The following is a 19062-nucleotide window of genomic DNA, read 5'->3' on the forward strand; positions in this document are numbered from 1 at the left end:
TTGATAATGTTCATAAGCACAATAAGGAATTTGCTAGAAACGGTGACAATCATAATGTTAACACGAGAAACAATCAAACTTCTTATGCCTACTACTCGGTCAAGTCGAGTTAGTAAGTCTTTTATTGGGCGATTTATATGCTTTTACAATATGATGTGTTACGAAATTTAATTTTGTGGGAAATGTTTTTGAAACATAAATGATTTTCTTAGTGATACCACAGACTGGGAATGGGGCCGACACTCTCAGGCTATTTATCTTTATATATATAATTCTTCTGTACGTGTGTTGACAGTGAACTCCTAAACGGCTGGACCGAGTTTCATGATTTTTTACACGTACCAGTGAATATGAGAATGGTATAGATTCTCAATTGAGTCCATATATAATTCTCCTGTCCATGTGTATGTTAGTGAACTCCTAACGGCTCGACCGATTTTTCAAATTTAAGACGTGTACAGGACAACGTCGGGCAGGTCCTAGTTAATTATAAAATATGTTTATTGTACGATATTACATTGTGTGTCTCATGTGGCTCGTTAAATAAATTAATTTACGTAGGCACTTGCAATCAACCAAGACTCATGAGGAAAGAAGTAAAATGCAATCCACTAACCTTTGAACACTCCCACGTCGCTCAGGGGGCGGCGGCGCAGCAGCTCCAACGATCCTGACTCTGGTGTTCCAGGTGAACGTCACTGGCGATCGCAAGCTTGCAAAGTTTATATGTAGACACTAGTATTGAACGTCAACACTAGACTTGATGACCACTGGTTATCACTCAGAGTAAAAACGGTTTACATGTGTAGTGCTATCGACCACGCCCGAGCAAAGATCAATTGTCTCTGTCTGCTTGTCAACCCAAGCGCGACTTGTGTCATAGGATAGTGGAGCACGTACAACTACCCTCATGATTCCTAATAAAATCAGCAAGTACCATACATACCCCCCACCGAAATAATTGTAATGATTTCCAGGTAAAGGAAAATTAAAGTATTTATATTTATTTATGTATTTAATAAAATTAGAGTCATCTAACTCTATATAAAAAAGTATAAAAAAAACTTATGTAATTAGTAAGATAATAAGTATTATAAAAAGTAAATTATGACTATGGATACCTAATAAACTTAACCTATTTATGTAACAACAATACCTACCATTACAAACGTTAAATTCTAAATATTTAATGACAAAATGGTAACGGACATAACTTATTAACTGGCCGCTTAAAACAACGATTAACTGTCCGGACACTGACTACGCGAACGTCGCCGTCAGGACCAGGAAACGTTTCAATGACTCTTACCTAATGGCCATTGCCAAGGGCGAGTTAAATCCGATTTAATTAAAACAAGGTCACCAACCTTCAAATTAGGTGGGGATACATGCCATTTTGACCTTTGTTGTAATGTGTGTAAGTAATCATGTGACCAAAGTTTCCAAAATGATTGTGAACATTTTTGAATATATTGCCACCTAGACAATAAATTAATAGGAACGTCCTCTAAATTGTGCTCAGGCACTGCGAGCAGGGAGCCTACTCCTAAAATCGATATTCGCTAAATCGTGGCATTAGTCGTATCGAATCCTACTCTTAGTTACATCGTAATCAATGTCGAAACGATGATGGAACGAACGAAACATTATTCGATATTATCGGTCCTAACCCTACTCTTAGTTGAAAATGTCAAAGACGAATATTCGAATTTCACAAATAAACGTCACTTTTACGATAATCTCAACGACACCTTCTAGGCTGTCGATGCTATTATCGTTTCAACTTGTATAGATTTACCTTGTAACGTACGAGGTCCTACATGTTAATAATTACGATGGAAATGTCCAATAATCAAAGTTGTAATGTGACTTCGTCTAGGTAAAAGCAAGGGATGTTTACGACTAAAAGGTAGACTCGCCTGTGAGATTCTACCCCTCACCCTGAGAAACTCTGCTTCGTCCAAGAATGGAGATGTTTTTTCAAAGTTTGAATTATTAATCTATTATTTTTAAGTGAATTAATTGCGTTGGAATAAAATTGTTTTTGAGTTAATTTAATTATAAGGTTATGTGCGGAATTTTATTCAATAGTTGCCAAGTTTTAAAATATCTATCACATTTTTTATTACGTGAGTTGTTAATGAATCGCAAACACCAAGCGGTGACGCGCTGCAATTTATTAAAAGTTGAAAATTTTAAAAACAATTCATGATCCGACGGTTCTTTATTACTCAACAAATTAAAACTCTCCGTATTTTATTTTAACTGTAAAATATCAGTGTCGTCCCTAACATAAAATGCGGTAATCGGCCACTGTTGAAAGTCTCTCGTGAGCCATTCTGGTCCATGCAACCAGAGCTGTTGGACGGCGAGGAGGTCCGCGGGTGCTGTACCGCGCGAGCACACGCCCGCCACATTCTCGTCGCTACTCACGTGATACCAACAGTTTGACGGCATTGCTTCGATTATTTGAGCAAAACGATTGCTAACAAACGTTTTTAATTTGTAAGGTGGCGTTTCCAACCATGCAAGTACGACACTAGAGTCTGTCAGAGCTATGATTTTGTAATTAAAATTGTTAAGGTTTTGTTTTAAAAATAATATTAATTTGGATAATAAAACACATCCCATCAATTCGAATCGAGGGATTGAAAGAGGTTTAATTGGTGCTACTTTAGTTTTACAAGTGAGCAGCCTAGTTTTAACAATGTATGTACGAACGTACAGTTCGTAGCGTAGACAAGAATAATAAATATAGTACACGCCGCATACCCACGCGTCGAGGCATCACAAAATGCAATTATCTGGACGTCAGAAAAGTCCGTTATTAATAAATGACGCTCAATGCGGAGCTCAGACAAAGTTGACAAAGATGATATAAACGTTTTCCATCTCTCACAAAGATCAGACGGCAGGGGTCCATCCCAGCCTTTGCTAAGTTTCCATATATCCTGCGGGAGGCACTTAGGCAAAAAAACACACGGTGCTAGAAAACCTACAGGGTCAAAAATGCTTGCTAATAATTTTAATACTGAACGTTTAGTGAAAATATTATCTGTTAACTATTGCCGTACCTAATATAACGGAATTTTGTTTGCTATCTGATAACGATGAGTCATGAGTGACAGTTGTCATTGGCGCGTCAGCAGGCGCGGGCGACGCAGGGAGAGGGGGGCGGGGGCGGGTGCACTGCAGACTGCTTGCTGTTACAGTCGACATGTAACAAAGCATGGTGCGTTTGTCCGCGTGTGTAACATCGAAACTAGCTGTGGCACTCATCAGCTGTATGATTTAGTTTTAAACAATTATGACAAATGGCTACCTAACGTATTAGCACGGCTAATACGCTGTATTGGTGTCAGTTTACGAAACTCTGTACACCTAAAAGTCATATTATGATTTTCGTTACAGTGAAGACATTCATAATTATTCAATTTGTTTTTGTTGTTCGTTGTTTGAGTGTAATTTTTACGTGAAGTTAAGTTTTTATTATTATTAGTGTTTAAATTCAAAGGTTGTTTGTTACGTTGTGTGCGAACTGCCATTATTTTGTATAATTATATTTGAAGTGTACGTTTGTGAATGTTCCAATACTTTAACATGATTTTGCACAACGGATATTAAGTTTTCATAACTAGGAATTGTTGTTTGATCAATGCTTTGCTCAAATAATTTGCGAGTATTTTGATCAAGTGATTTTAACGCAATATGGCAGATAACGTAATTATGAAGGTTAGCTATATTAAGTGAACAAATTACCTTGTAGGAACTTTCAAAGATTTCAATAAAATTATTTAGGCTTAAAGGAGATTCTTTTAAAATGGGTGGAAAAGTTAACATTTTTATCACTAGCCAGCATACGTTGATCTTGGTACTTACCAAGTAGGGCTTTCCATACCACATCATAGTTCGATGATGTAATCGGTACACTTTTTATAACACTTAGGGCTTCTCCCTTGACAACAAATAGTGAAACTTATCAATGTTTGATATGCCTTTTTGGTTATGAACTAAGGAGCAAAATGTCTCATAAAAGGTTGTGAAGTTTTCTATGTTTCCGTCAAAGGAGATTAACTCTAGTTTAGGTCACCTAGGACGACTATTTATTGATGAATTATCTGACGAATTATTACTGTTGTTAAGTTTTGGTTTTTAACACAACTTTTGATTTGAAAGAATAAATCATCAAAACTATTTAATTCACTAGTAAACTGTATTTTAGGATTTAACAAAGCTTCTAGTTCAAATATATTAATTGTAACCTTTGCATATTTCTCGCGAATAGAATTAATTTCAGAGGCACGAAGTAAAAACATGTCGATGTCTACAGATTCAGGATTCGAACATATTTACATTATACGAGGGCTGCACTAAAAGTATCGGGAATGGAATATTTCCACTGTTCCTGTCATATTAAAATCTTTTTAATTGAAACCTCCTTGGTTTTAAAAATCGAATACCATTTATTTATTTAAAAAAAGACTGTCTTGTCACAAGGTCTTTTCAAACTTTTTTAGTCGTTGAGAAAATGGAATTGACTCGAGAAAATTCTAGAGCGATGATTTATTATGACTTTCGATGTGGTTTAACACAAAAACATTGTGTTGACCGGATGATTTGTGCCTTTGGTGATGAAGCCCCATCTAAAACCACAATTTATCGCTGCTTTGCTGAATTTCAACGTAAACGTGTCAAGCTCAATGATGAACCCCGTCAAGGTCGTCCAAAAACTGCAATCACCAAAGAAAACGTTGATGCTGTGCGTTAGCTGATTGAGGAACATCGACATGTGACATACCGCGAAATTCAGGAGACTTTGGCATGAGTCAAATACAAATAATCTAAGGTGTAAAAAAGTTGTTTTCCCGATGGATACCGCATTTGCTCTGTGAAGAGCAAAAAGCGGCTCGCGTTACTTGGTGCGTCAGAACTCTCGAAAGATTTCACGCAGGATCCTCAAATGCTGTATACAACATCGTATCAGGTGACGAATCCTGGGCGTACGAACCGAAAACAAAAAACCAGTCACGAGTTTGGGTGTTCGAAAATGATTTAAAGCCAACAAAAATTGTTCGTTCACGGAGTTTTGCAAAAAAAAATGGTGGCCACGTTTGTCTCCAAAACCGGCCATGTTGCGACTATTCCTCTTGAGAGACAAATAACGGTTAACCGTTCTTTCAGAACGTTCGTGCAGAATGGTATGCTAGCATTTGTTTGTCGCAGGTCGTTTCTGAACTCCGTAAAGAGAACTGCAACCGCCGCATCATCCTCCATAACGACAATGCGAGTTCTCACACCGCGCACAGAACAAAAGAGTTTTAGAGCAAGAAAACATTACAAGAATTATTAGACCATCCGCCGTACAGCCCCGACCTAAGCCCTAATGATTTCTATACTTTCCCTAAAATAAAGAATAAATTGCGTGGTCAGAGATTTTCATCACCTGACGAAGCTGTGGACGCCTACAAAATGGCCATTTTGGAGACCCCAACTTCCGAATGGAATGGTTGCTTCAATGATTGATTCCATCGTATGGAAAAATGTGTCAAATTTCGCGGAGAATACTTCGGAAAGCAATAAATACATTTTCAAATAGTTATGTTGTTGCAGTTCCTTGATTCCCGAAATTTTCAGTGCCGCCCTCGTATTTTCAAAGAAGTATCGTATAGTTTTTGGACCTGAGAGAATAGTCTTTGCTTAACTGCATTATGAGTTCAAACTTTGTAACGAATTTCTTGTTCGTCTCCTTCGACTTCAACTTTCCTGCGGGTAGCCATTTTTAAGCGACGCAGTTACAATATTACGTAGGTACCAAGTTAATATTATTTAGTATAAAAATTAATTATTAAGGATTTCGCTAAGTATTAATGTTACAAATAAGTAAGTTTATCAACAAAATGATTTACGTATGACGATTTTAATGTAAATTATATAAGAAGTATTAATATTATAAGTATGTGTAGGTAGATTAAAATATCTAATTGTAACAAAGGAATTAAGATTTACCTGTAACTAGACCGATTAAATAGTAATATTAAAGTTAAATCAAAGTATTCGAAGGACCTATAAGAATGAAATGACCAATATCCGACTACGTTGGCCAATATCCGGCTCCAAAGGCCAATGTTCGGGCTCAGGAATATTATCTGGGACTGTATTAAGGTTTCCTATAGTCGCCGGTTTTGGGTCGTTAAATAAATTAATTTATGTAGGCACTTGCAATCAACCAAGACTCATGAGGAAAGAAGTAAAATGCAATCCACTAACCTTTGAACACTCCCACGTCGCTCAGGGGGCGGCGGCGCAGCAGCTCCAACGATCCTGACTCTGGTGTTCCAGGTGAACGTCACTGGCGATCGCAAGCTTGCAAAGTTTATATGTAGACACTAGTATTGAACGTCAACACTAGACTTGATGACCACTGGTTATCACTCAGGGTAAACACGGTTTACATATGTAGTGCTATCGACCACGCCCAAACAAAGATGTCTCTATCCGCTTGTGAACCCAAGCGACTTGTGTCATCCGATAGTGGAGCACGTACAACTACCCTCATGATTCCTAATAAAATCAGCAAGTACTGTACAGTTATCGATATTTCTTGAGCCAGTTCTTCTCAGGTCTGAGACATTCTTTTTTGAATGGGTGGTAGTTTTTGACGTTCAATAAGTGATTTTTAATCCTATTTTGAATAAAAATATGAGAATTTGAATTACCACCCTAGGATGATAATATAACAGGTACTCAACCAAAGTAACAAAAAATGTGTATATCATGTTTTCATACATACAAATGCAATAATAACATATTACATAAACATTTTACTCGAAAGTTGACACTCCCATTGGTTGAGTGCAATATGTGTATGCCTTTAGAAGTTTGAAGGTTTGATCGCCTCTGTTAACATTGTATGTTTTTCTATGGGTGTGTGTGTTGATAATTAAGTAACATATTCCAAGGTATAGCAATATTATTAAATAGACACCAAAAAGGGAACCAAACTCATGACATATTATGTAAAGTCCATTAAGTTTGAAGGTTTAGGCTTTATAAATACCAATAAAAATCTGAACACATGAATGATGATGGTTGTGGGTAATCATCATCAAGCGAGTCCCATTTCATCAGCTAATGACTGATATCATAACAGCAGTATATTGTAATTAAAATAATAAGATTTGAATCACTGATAAATTAAATGCCCTTTTATAAACATATATGGTTATGATATTAATAAGCAGTTGTATTTAAAAAATAAGTAAACACCAGAAAGGTGAGAGAATAATGCCCAATATTTACTTACATCTTTACAAGAACCACCACCAAGATGTAAAAAAATATACATACAATTATGATATTTGAATTGGTGGTTTAAAATAAAAATCTCCATAGAAGTTATATCAATGAAGAATGAACTGTCACAATTGGACTATTAATTGAACACAATTTTATTTGCAACATTGCAATTGTGTTCATCACATTAAGACATGTTAAATAAGTGACACATTAATGAATAGTTAAGTATTTCATCTTTAGCCCAGTTATTATGATAACTATGGCACCCTTCAATATGGAAAATAAGATAAACATTCCTGGCAGAAAAAGGTGTTGCTACTGTACCCCCCTACCCAGCATTCTGTTATAAAATAAAATGTGTATAAAATTTCAAAGCAGGGTTAAAAAATATAATAATATGTGCAACAATAATTTACATGATTTTAATTTTCACTAAATACAGTCCTTAAACATAAATGAAACACACCATAATAATATTTACTTTGCTGCTGTAGACTTCTTAGGCTTCAGTATGTTATATAGAATGACAACTCCAAAGAATGCATAAGTCGCTTTAGCTGTCTGTAAAAAAATATAAAATTAGACTAAAAATTTATATATATCGATAAATATCAAAATATATGTAGGTAGTATGTACTAAAATTATTAAATTACTATAATACTGATGACATAATTTTTTTTAATATTGTCATTTTGTTTCAGCAATAAGTAGGTAGTTCTTTTGATGTTCACCAAAACAACACCACGTAGTTCTAGATTATTTTAACTATGTATTGATGTAGCACGAAATTAAGACCGTATTATTAAAAATAATTTTAATTTGTCTTACGTTTGCCCTGCCTCTGTTGGTTTGACTATTGAAGTATTTGGAAAGTCCCTTCAACTGGGATTCGTCAACTGCTTCTCCGGCCATGCTGTAAATTTAAGGAAATAATACTTTTAAGGTATGATACAGCTAACAGTAATTTTTTATTAAAATAAAACCATTAAAAATACCTTTTCTTATGTAACAACAAGTAACAACCTCAAAAATTGCGAAGAACCAGGGTCTAATTGTCAAATGTCAGGTGAGAACTGACAGTTAAATTTGACGTCTCCTCATTTTCTGGAGTCCACAGAATATACAACAACGCTGTCAAGGATGTTGGAACGTGTTAAACACTATTCATATATTCGGTACGGCACCTAACTGATTTGTTATTGCCATTATAAATTACCTTATTTAATTTAAGGAGTGACCGTTGAGTTTCCTGTTTTTCTCGTGAGCTTTTCCGAACATATTATGGTAAATTCAGTAATAGAGAGAAAAGTTAATAAAATAAATATTTGTAGTGATTATTCAAAAGGGCTTAGTTTAAGCCTAATTGAATAAAGCTTATTTGACGTTCACATACTTAAAAGTTAATCTTCAATGTTACTTAGACTTAGTGAGCGAAATGTACTTCGGTTGACGGATGCCTTAAAGCTAGGGTTTATTTGAACTACAAATGATTTACCCCTATATCACGAAAAAGTTGTGGGTATGAAGCTATTGCAGCAGACAAAATCAGTACCCAATGTCAGTTAAATAAGTTAACAGAACACTTAAAAGCCGAAACCAATATTAAAAATTCATAACCACTTTTAAAAAGTTACTTTTGGAAAAATGTTACTATTCTATTAATGAATACCTAGAGGAAAAATATATTTGAATGTCTGCCCCTCTGTCGATTATTGCTATGCCTTATTACGAGGTGCATATGATGATTATTTTGTACTACAATTTTGTTTAGTAACTAAGTCGCATGTAACGCAATTTAATTAAATAAATAAATAAAAATGCAACCTTGTATAAGTAATTTTTAAATCAATCAGAGAGCGATAATGACAGTGATTGTAGTAGTTGTTTTGATGCCATTGAGAATAAAATAATTAAATGTAGTATATTTGCATAATATTATAATACATTAAACATTCTTTACTTTTGATTTCATTCGCATCCTTAATTATTGTAACTAATAATTTAAAACAATGAATTAGTGACGGGTCCGGATGCTTGGTATGAGCGTTGAATGATCGGCGCTTATGTCAAACATGTGGCATTTGAAATAGCCTGCATGTTGTGGGGATGAGTGGCACGATGACGTGTCGCCCAATGAAAAGCAACATGCAGTCTATAGTGAATAAGGATTCTGCATGTTGTGAGGATGAGTGGCACGATGACGTGTCGCCCAATGAGAAGCAACATGCAGTCTATAGTGAGTAAGGATTGAGTGATTTTTCGACCAAAGAAAAGCAACAAGTAGTGACAAAACAACATTAACGAATAGTGAGAAGTGAACTTTGTAGTGAGCGACTTTTGAACATTAAAATGTTTTGCTTAGTTACATTATTATTAGTAGCTAGAGAATTGTAAATTTATTTCTAGTTTGTAAGTAACAATGGTATTATGGCATATGGCACTTTATTACTCGCAAGCAAGCCACTCGTATGCCTACAATTTTTGCAATACTGCACTGTTACAACGATGTCGCATAATATAATAATCCATTTCATCGTAATAAAAATTGTGAAATCGACATATTTAGTCAAAGTTTATATAATTTTAAAATAACAATTAAGAAGCACTGTGACATAGAACTCAAATATTAGTTGTAATTATATATTATCAATGTGAATGTAAATAATATAACGCTGTGTACAATAGTTAGATTTACAATTTTATAGTGATAAGATCCTTCTTTTTATTTTTTATATTTCATGTTTTACTTTGTAATTGTTTTTATACCTTAAATAAATAAGTATACAATTGTGAAAATCTGACTGTTTGTAAAAGTCAGAAGGGTAATAGTCATAGTTTTTGTATAAACATTAGCATTATATAAATAGCATATAGAAAAAAAAATGGTTTTGTAATGCTAACATATTAAGAGTATTTGTATGTGTTTTCTTAGAACGTTAACTTTAATTGACTGCAACGAAGGCACTCGTTGAAGATCGGATGGCCGAGCTGTTACAAATATTAAAACCATTAGTCGACTCTACTTTAATTCCATAGACAGTGTTGGTTCTCTCTAATCTGCCAACCTCCTCTTTGTTCAGTAAGCTGTAAATCGGTTACTAACGTTTTTAACACAAACGATCAGCAAGCCAGTCGAGCTTCAACAGTCGCCTGGCAAGGTTGCCTTCGAGCATGTTCGTACATTAAGTGAAGTAATATAAGAAGTTAATATAAATTCTAATAAACCGCTTATTGTAAAGACGACGTTTTACTGGATCGACCTAAAACACTTCTACCACAGTCTTAAACTCTTCCCTGCAGTCATCCCACGAACATCTAGACTATCTGGGCAATCATCGTTGTCGTGAGTGTCAATTAAGAACAACTAACATCTATTTCGAGATACAAGATGGTGGATTTGACTTTTTTAATAAAATCAGTATAGGTATCGTTTTCGAGATTTTCGGGAGTGTCGGTGATCACACAATTTTATTTCAAAAGTCCAGCATTAGCGGCTTCCGATGATATAGTACATTAGTAGTAGTATATAGTACATTTTGACAGCACTATCTGTTTCAACATACTCAAAAATTATGAAAACGACAGACATGACGAAAGATTTGTCATTTTATTGCAACCGCCATCTTGAATTTTCATTTTGCTTCTGATTTTCACCATCATATTTGAAAACGCACGTATGTAACAATTTTTTGTTCAAAATAAATAAATATATATAAAAACATCCTTGAAAACCAAATCACACTCATAAAAAATTGATATTAAATATTGCAGTCGCCGTTTTAGTTTAACATTGTGAATTATGTTCACGAATTTATTATAATCGATCGATCGGGCCTATAATTCGAACACCTACTAATTATAATAATATAACAATAAATCATATCATATAGTTACTATACTACTTCATAGATTAAAAAACGAAAACCAGAGTTTTGATGGAACAGAGTTCAAAAAGCCGTACCTATACCACGCAATACGCTGGCATTTTATTAAAAATAAAAAAAATATTAAAAAGATCGCGGAAACAATTAAAAACGTAACACATGACTGGTCTTGACTGCGAAAACCGCTAAGGGGCCTCGTCGATGGGCATGTTTGTGTGAGTGTGTCATGTCAAACGTTTGTAGGTAGTTTCCATACTGGTACATATGTCTACTGTGGTTAAGATGACTAAGATCCATATTCCAATAGGGCTAGTCTACAAAAAACTGAAACCGCAGTGCTACGCGACGTCTGTCAAAAATATTCAATTAAATTCAATTGCCCTACAGATGTCTTCTAAAAACCTCGATCATGGATTACGTGTTGGGACACCTAAAATACGTTAAGTCTTGAGATCACAAAAATTGGCATGTGGCGGTGTCATCGATACTGCTCTATTTTGCGTTAGGTATCTACGCAAAACCCTTATGGGCACATATTTGATAGTTGCTTTGAGTTTGTTATTTTTAGAAGAACCTTGATAGTTTCGTATTTATTGTTGATCGCAACATTTATGGGCCAGGATAAAATCAACAAAAATTTTAGCTAATGAAAAGTATAACATGACCGTGTAAGTGTATCCCGTTGGCTTTTTCAAACAGCACAAAATGAACATCTCCCAAGCCGCAGAATATATCATCTGAATAATTGCTTTAAAAAAAATACATTTCATTTGGCAATTTTACAGTCCCTCAAAGTATATTTTTTACTATAATACTGTATTATTACCTCCATATAAGTACTATGTTTCACCAATATTTTTATACGCAATCGATAGACCTTAATGCGAGTTGGTGATTGAATTTAAATTACTGTCGTAGGTTCTTCAAATCCATTCGAAGCGAAAATATCGTCATTCCTTGAATTGAAACTGCTTCCCCTCCACCAGACACATTAATTGGCATTCCACACTCGTAATCTCTTTGCTTATTTAACTATCGATTGGTTTATTTAAACAATCGATGTGGGTGATGGACATAACTAAACATTGTACAATACCAAACCACTATTGAATAAATATAAGACGCATTCACGTCAAAATACAAAAATCTAGTGATACTGTTACAAACTTACATCCAACATCACAGAAACACAACAATAATTAGGAGCGACAAAAGTCCCATTCCATAGGACATTATATTACTCGAAAAAATAGCATCCGTACCTGGGCAGGGTTGGCAGTGCGGCTGGTGGGAGGCTCTGTCCATAGTTCATGGCCCAGGTTTCACGAGGCAACGGCGAAACAAATATCTCTCGTAATATCGAGGACAACTCCTACCACTAATGGGTGCCCGTGACTTTGTCAGCACCAGAATTTCAGTACATATACAAAACTAAAAAAAGAATAAACAAACACTAAATGTTACGGTAAGCTTGCCATAATATTAGGGTAGTAGTAGTGCAAATTATTATAGCCGTTTCTGTACAAATAGACAACTTCTAAACTATACATTTGGTATAATTACCATTAGACATGAGGTATATTTTATTTTAAAGGAACACAGCACAGTCAATTGCTATTAAACTTCATCATTCTTTCTTTTTCTTTGGTGCAGAGGACTTGAATAATTTATAGTAAACGTAGTATATGGCCAACAATCCATAGGTAGCTTTAGTGACCTGAGATATAAAATATTATAATAATCATCTGAACTGAAGTAAGTAATTAAATATTGTTTTGTGTTTTTATCAAGCCCGTAAACTATAGGTATAGAAAACTTACATTAGCTCTCCCTCTATTCGTTTCACTGTTAAAATAGCGATGAAAGCCTTTTAATTTTGGATCATCTTCCACCCCACCAGCCATTCATGTAAATTATTTACCTAGTGTGGAGATGACTTTGTAGATACTTTTATAAAATTACTAATATGACTTCTGTTCTCGTTAAGCTGTCTATTATTTTCATAATGCTTACACGACAGGGATAAAAAAGTTTGGATCCATGAGGTTTTATTTAGTCCTCAATCACACCAAATGTAAAATTGAACGGCTACAACATCATAATAATATTATCAACAGAATAATTAATGTTTGGATTTCGCTTACGTTTAATTTGAATAAAAGCCTGAAATATCTAATAATTGTCCGCCACGGACGAGTAAAAAAAGAAGGACTCCGTGTCACCTTACATAACAGAGGAGCACCAAAACACGCCGGCTAACGTGTAAATACATAGCCCCACGCCCACACTTACACTAATACAAGCTGATCGGCCGCCATTATGAGATTTGCCATAGTCTGTGACAGATCAGTTTGTGTCGCAATAAAATATTTTAAAAATGCCGTCGTGCGTTGTTTAAAAGTGTAAAAACGATACTATAGAAGTATTTGTGGCCATATATGATTATTTAAGGGAGAAAAATTGTGTAACTAGTATCCCCCGTAACCGCACACACACTAGCATGAAGGTGCTTCACTTGCTAATATCACGGCGCGGAGTCCTTATTTTTTTACTCGTCCGTGTTGTCCGCATGCAAAATTATTAAAAAATGGGTACCAATCTAAATGAGTATCAACCAGGTAGCAACTCATGTGAAAATATTTCGGACCACTCGTTCCTCTCATTGCCACTAGAAAATATTGCTATAGAGTAAGATTCAGGCTGCAGGATACACCTTCCACTAACATTGGGAGCTTTGATATTGCTCAAGCTTGTCGAGATCGATCGACTTTGTTTTTTGCCTAGGCTCTTTTAGAACCATTCCTCTGGGTACCTACATACCCATTTATAGGCAATGTAGGTACATAGTCTCGGACGCTGGTATAGAATGCTGCTGTAAGCATTAAGGATAGGTACCTAGGTAAATATGGATATGGATCACTTATTGTATTATTCTTTAACATTAGGTTTTCAGCTAGCTCAACCGGTACTAATTCTTATAAAGTTTTATCACAAAATTGGACAGATGACCCAAGATTTGGTGCCTCTGTCAGAGAATAAGTTTTCCCATTCAAAGAGTTAGCATTGGAGTTGGCACGTAACACGTAGTCAGTGACCTTAATAATGTCTATTACTTACAACTTACTGTTTGAATTAGATAAACAGGTTATCAAATCTGCATTTACCTAAACATAAATTAATTTTGTAACCAAAAATCCAGTTTGGAATGTTTTGGTACCTACCTACGCGCCTAACATACATAAAACACCCATGTCGATATCTTTATTAATCTCGCAGATGATAAGCTGTCAAATCCAGCCACTTTAAGAATTGAATTTTGTAAAAAACAGTCAGCTTGGTGTAAAATGCAGCCAATTTTGACATTAACTAAAATACTTACAATGCATTAGTCAGCCAACCTCTATGGCTGTTTTTAACAAATTTCAAAATGTTAAGAGTATGCAGTGGTGTGCAGTTTTCAAGTAACGTAAGATGCAGCCAGTCTATGATGGCTGTTTTCTGTCAAATAGATATTTATTATTATTAGTAGTTGGCTTTTTTCAACACCATCCTGGCTGTTTTGTGAAATATTACTTATTTTATAATACAATCTTCATGAATGTTGAGTAGTTCTACTTCTCTTACTTGATCAATATAGTTTTTCAAGAAGTTTTTTTACAGCAAATCTAAAATACTAAAGAAAGATACGTGCAATCTGCGATACATTTCGAATCGAAATAATAAATGCAGGAAGAAGCGATGGGGATATTAACTCCATAACAGAAATACCCAACATACATTAATCAGACCGAACGAGCATGATTTCAATTAAAATAGATATGAACCTAGCTAAAAATAAAATAAAACATAATATTATATTGCATATTTTGATATGCAAAGCCATTACCGCGGATTCAATCAAATGTGATATTTTACTAAAGGAAAGGCTTTATAACTAAGGTGTGCTATTTTAAACCAAAGCTACTCTTATACATGGGTAAACAGTCAGACTGGACGTGGTTCACAGGAGGTGGGTACGGTGGACAGTACGGCTTTCGCTATGGCCGCTCTCCGGGTGTATCTTCTGGTATACCTAACACAGGCGGGCGCGTCTATGCGTTAGCAAGGTTCTCCCTAGCAGTTAGTCTCGTTATAGCGAAGGCCTTTGATCGTGTATGGCTCAAGGCGCTTCGCTCAAAACTTCCATTATTTGGGATTCCCGAGAGTTTATGCAAGTGGACCAACAGCTTCCTCACTGGGTGCAGCATACAAGTCCTCGACGGTTATTGCTCGGGCCCAAAGCCCGTGGACGCTGGAGTTCCCAAAGGCTGGTCGGTCGACTGGCGATCTTCTGGTATACCTAACACACAGATGGGCGGCGGCTATTGAAAGCAAGGGGGAAGGCCTGGCAGTTGGTCTGGATATAGCGAAGGCCTTTGATCGTGTATGGCACAAGGCGCCCCTCGCAAAACTTCCATCATTTGGGCTTCCCGAGAGCTTATGCAAGTGGACCTCCAGCTTCCTCACTGGGCGCAGCATACAGGTCGTTATCGACGGTTATTGCTCGAATCCCAAGCCCGTGAACGCTGGAGTGCCCCAAGGCTGTGTGCTATCTCCCACGCTGTTTCTTCTGCATATCAATGATATGTTGGACACCGCCAACATGCATTGCTATGCAGACGACAGCACTGGTGATGCCGTATACACGGGCCATGCAGGTCTCTCTCGGGAAAACGTCGACCAGTGCCGGGTGAAACTTGTGTCTTCTATCGAGTCCTCTCTCGAGAAGGTCGCGGAATGGGGTAAGTTGAACCTTGTCCAATTTAACCCCCAGAAGACTCAAGTTTGCGCGTTTACCACTAAAAAAACCCCATTTGCCGTATCACCGCTCTTCGAGAACACTTCCCTTAAAGCCTCGCCTAGTATCGGAATACTGGGTCTCGAAATCTCGAGCAATTGCCAATTCCGTGGCCATCTGGAGGGCAAAGCCAAACTGGCTTCAAAGAAACTAGCCGTCATAAATAGAGCACGGCAATACTTCAAGCCGGCCCACATTCTAGCGCTCTACAAAGCGCAGGTCCGGCCTCACATGGAGTATTGCTGTCATCTCTGGTCTGGCGAACCCCAGTATCAGCTCGATCCATCTGACCGCGTGCAACGCAGAGCAGCTCGAATTGTCGGGGACCCAGTACTCTGTGAACGGCTGGATCACTTGGCGTTGCGTAGAGACGTCGCTTCATTGTGTGTCTTCTACCGCATTTATCACGGGGAGTGTTCCGAAGAGCTGTTCAACCTGATTCCTGCCGCCGAATTTCACCTTCGCACGACGCGGAAGTAACAGTGTAGGAGATAACATTCAGCCTTTTTTTTTTTATGGAATAGGAGGACAAACGAGCGTACGGGTCACCTGGTGTTAAGTGATCACCGCCGCCCACACTCTCCTGCAACACCAGAGGAATCACAAGAGCGTTGCCGGCCTTTAAGGAAGGTGTACGCGCTTTTCTTGAAGGTACCCATGTCGTATCGTCCCGGAGACACCGCACAAGGAAGCTCATTCCACAGCTTCGTGGTACGAGGAAGAAAGCTCCTTGAAAACCGCACTGTGGAGGACCGCCACACATCCAGATGGTGGGGATGATATCCTAACTTGTGGCGTGTCGTGCGAAGGTGGAATTCGGCGGCAGGAATCAGGTTAAACAGCTCTTCGGAACACTCCCCGTGATAGATGCGGTAGAAGACACACAATGAAGCGACGTCTCTACGCAACGCCAAGTGATCCAGCCGTTCACAGAGCACTGGGTCCCCGACAATTCGAGCTGCTTTGCACGCGGTCAAATGGATCGAGCTGATACTGGGGTGCGCCAGACCAGAGATGACAGCAGTACTCCATGTATGGCCGAACCTGCGCTTTGTCGAGCGCTAGTATGTGGGCCGGCTTGAAGTATTGCCGTGCTCTATTAATGACGCCCAGTTTCTTTGAAGCCAATTTGGCTTTGCCTTCCAGATGACCACGAAATTGGCAATCGCTCGAGATTTCGAGTCCCAGTATTCCGATACTAGGCGAGGCTTTGAGGGAAGTGTTGTCGAAGAGCGGTGATACGACAAATGGGATTTTTTTAGTGGTAAACGCGCAAACTTGAGTCTTCTGGGGGTTAAATTGGACAAGGTTCAATTTACCCCATTCCGCGACCTTCTCAAGAGAGGACTCGATAGAAGACACAAGTTTCTCCCGGCACTGGTCGACGATTTCCCGAGAGAGACCTGCATGGCCCGTGTATATGGCATCACCAGTGCTGTCGTCTGCATAGCAATGAATGTTGGAGGTGTCCAACATATCATTGATATGCAGAAGAAACAGCGTGGGAGACAGCACACAGCGTTGGAGCACTCCAGAATTCACGGGCTTCGGGTTCGAGCAATATCCGTCGACAACGACCTGTATGCTACGCCCAGTGAGGAAGCTGGAGGTCCACTTGCACAAGCTCTCGGGAAACCCAAATGATGGAAGTTTGGAGAGAAGCGCCTTGTGCCATACACGATCAAAGGCCAGGCCTTCCCCCTTGTTTTCAATAGCCGCAGCCCATCTATGTGTCAGGTATACCAGAAGATCACCTGCCGACCGACCATGGCGAAACCCGTATTGTCGGTCGTTGATCAACTGGTGACCCTCTAGGTATACCAAGAGCTGACGGCTAATTATGCTCTCCATGATTTTGCAGAGCAGGGAGGTAATAGCAATAGGCCTGTAGTTTGCCGGATCCGAACTGTCTCCTTTTTTTTGGATCGGATGGACAAGGGCAGACTTCCATGAGTCAGGGACTAACCCTTTAGAATAAGAGTGCCGGAATAAACGCGTTAACACCGGCGTCAACTCAGAGGCACACGTTCTAAGCACGATTGGAGAAATGCCATCCGGCCCGCTCGACTTCCTGACGTCCAACGAAAACAGAGCTCGCCTAACAGTTTTCTGTCTGAACTGTACTTCAGGCATAGAGCACTGACACCGCGGGATGGTCGGCGGTGTTTTTCCGTTGTCGTCAAGAGTCGAGTTGGAGGCGAGAAGAGTGCACAAGATATCGGCTTTCTCTTTTGCCGTATGGGCCAGGGTGTCATTCCTCATGTGCAACGGCGGCATGGACGGCTGGCTGAAGTTACCAAGAGTAGCTTTCGACAACGACCAGAACTTGCGTGTTCCGGTCGGGTAACTGGAAAGCTGCTCGCCGATTTTGACGACGTGTTTTGACTTTGCACGGGCGATTTGCCGCTTAAAAAATCTGGAGGCACGGTTGTATTTCCTCTTAAGAACTGTGCAGTTCGGATCCTTTGTGCCCAGCGCCGCAACCCAAGTTCGATAAGCCTGTTTTTTGCAGTCAGATGCTGCTTTAACTGACGCATCGAACCAGGGCTGCGATCTGCCACCGATGGGTACTACAGAGTTTGGTATAAAAATATCCATACCCTGTAGTATCACATCGGCTACTGCAATGTAGCAGGCACTAGGATCATCCGAAGGGAAACAAACCCTGCCCCAAGGGTAGGATGCTGACTTGTAGTGCCAAACGCGGCGGGTCGCTCAACCAATTGGGATAGACCATACACCAATGCAAAATTATGCACAGATTGCCCTGCGTAGTCTGTGGTACGTGATCCAAGCCATTCGGCATTGTGCCCGTTGAAATCACCCAAGACTACGATTTCAGCGGAGGGGATCTGTGCAAGTACGTCGTTAATTGCCGCTTGGACGCAGCCCATAAGATGATCGGTTTCTGCGTTACCACTATGGGACCTGTAAACACACGCATAGATGCGGACGCGGTCCTCTAAATCTACGCGGAGCCAGAGAGTGGACAGGTCCCTACCCTCAAAATTGCCGAGACGGCGACAGCAGATATCCTCCCTAAC

At 38.4% G+C, this 19062-nt stretch overlaps 1 protein-coding gene across 1 annotated transcript; it reads right to left on the reverse strand.

Moving 5' to 3' along the window:
- Positions 1 to 7704: 7704 nt before the first annotated feature.
- LOC126971875 (ATP synthase membrane subunit K, mitochondrial) lies at positions 7705 to 13150 on the reverse strand. The gene is made up of 5 exons (XM_050818396.1): positions 13002 to 13150; positions 12745 to 12898; positions 12444 to 12612; positions 8126 to 8210; positions 7705 to 7857 (listed from the first exon to the last, which is right to left on the reverse strand). The coding sequence occupies exons 3-5, from the start codon at positions 12491 to 12493 to the stop codon at positions 7774 to 7776; spliced, it is 219 nt and encodes a 72-aa protein (XP_050674353.1). The 5' UTR covers positions 12494 to 12612; positions 12745 to 12898; positions 13002 to 13150; the 3' UTR covers positions 7705 to 7773.
- Positions 13151 to 19062: the final 5912 nt, after the last annotated feature.

This window comes from Leptidea sinapis, chromosome 24 (genome assembly GCF_905404315.1).
Source record: "Leptidea sinapis chromosome 24, ilLepSina1.1, whole genome shotgun sequence".
Lineage (NCBI taxonomy): Eukaryota > Metazoa > Arthropoda > Insecta > Lepidoptera > Pieridae > Leptidea > Leptidea sinapis.

Coding starts and splice junctions, on each gene's coding strand:
- LOC126971875 (XM_050818396.1), bottom strand. CDS start 12,493: ATGAACTATGGACAGAGCCTCCCACCAGCCGCACTGCCAACCCTGCCC. Junction 8,211..12,443: donor GCACTGCCAACCCTGCCCAG/GTACGGATGCTA, acceptor TTAAATTTACAG/CATGGCCGGAGAAGCAGTTG. Junction 7,858..8,125: donor CCAACAGAGGCAGGGCAAAC/GTAAGACAAATT, acceptor ATTTTTTTACAG/ACAGCTAAAGCGACTTATGC.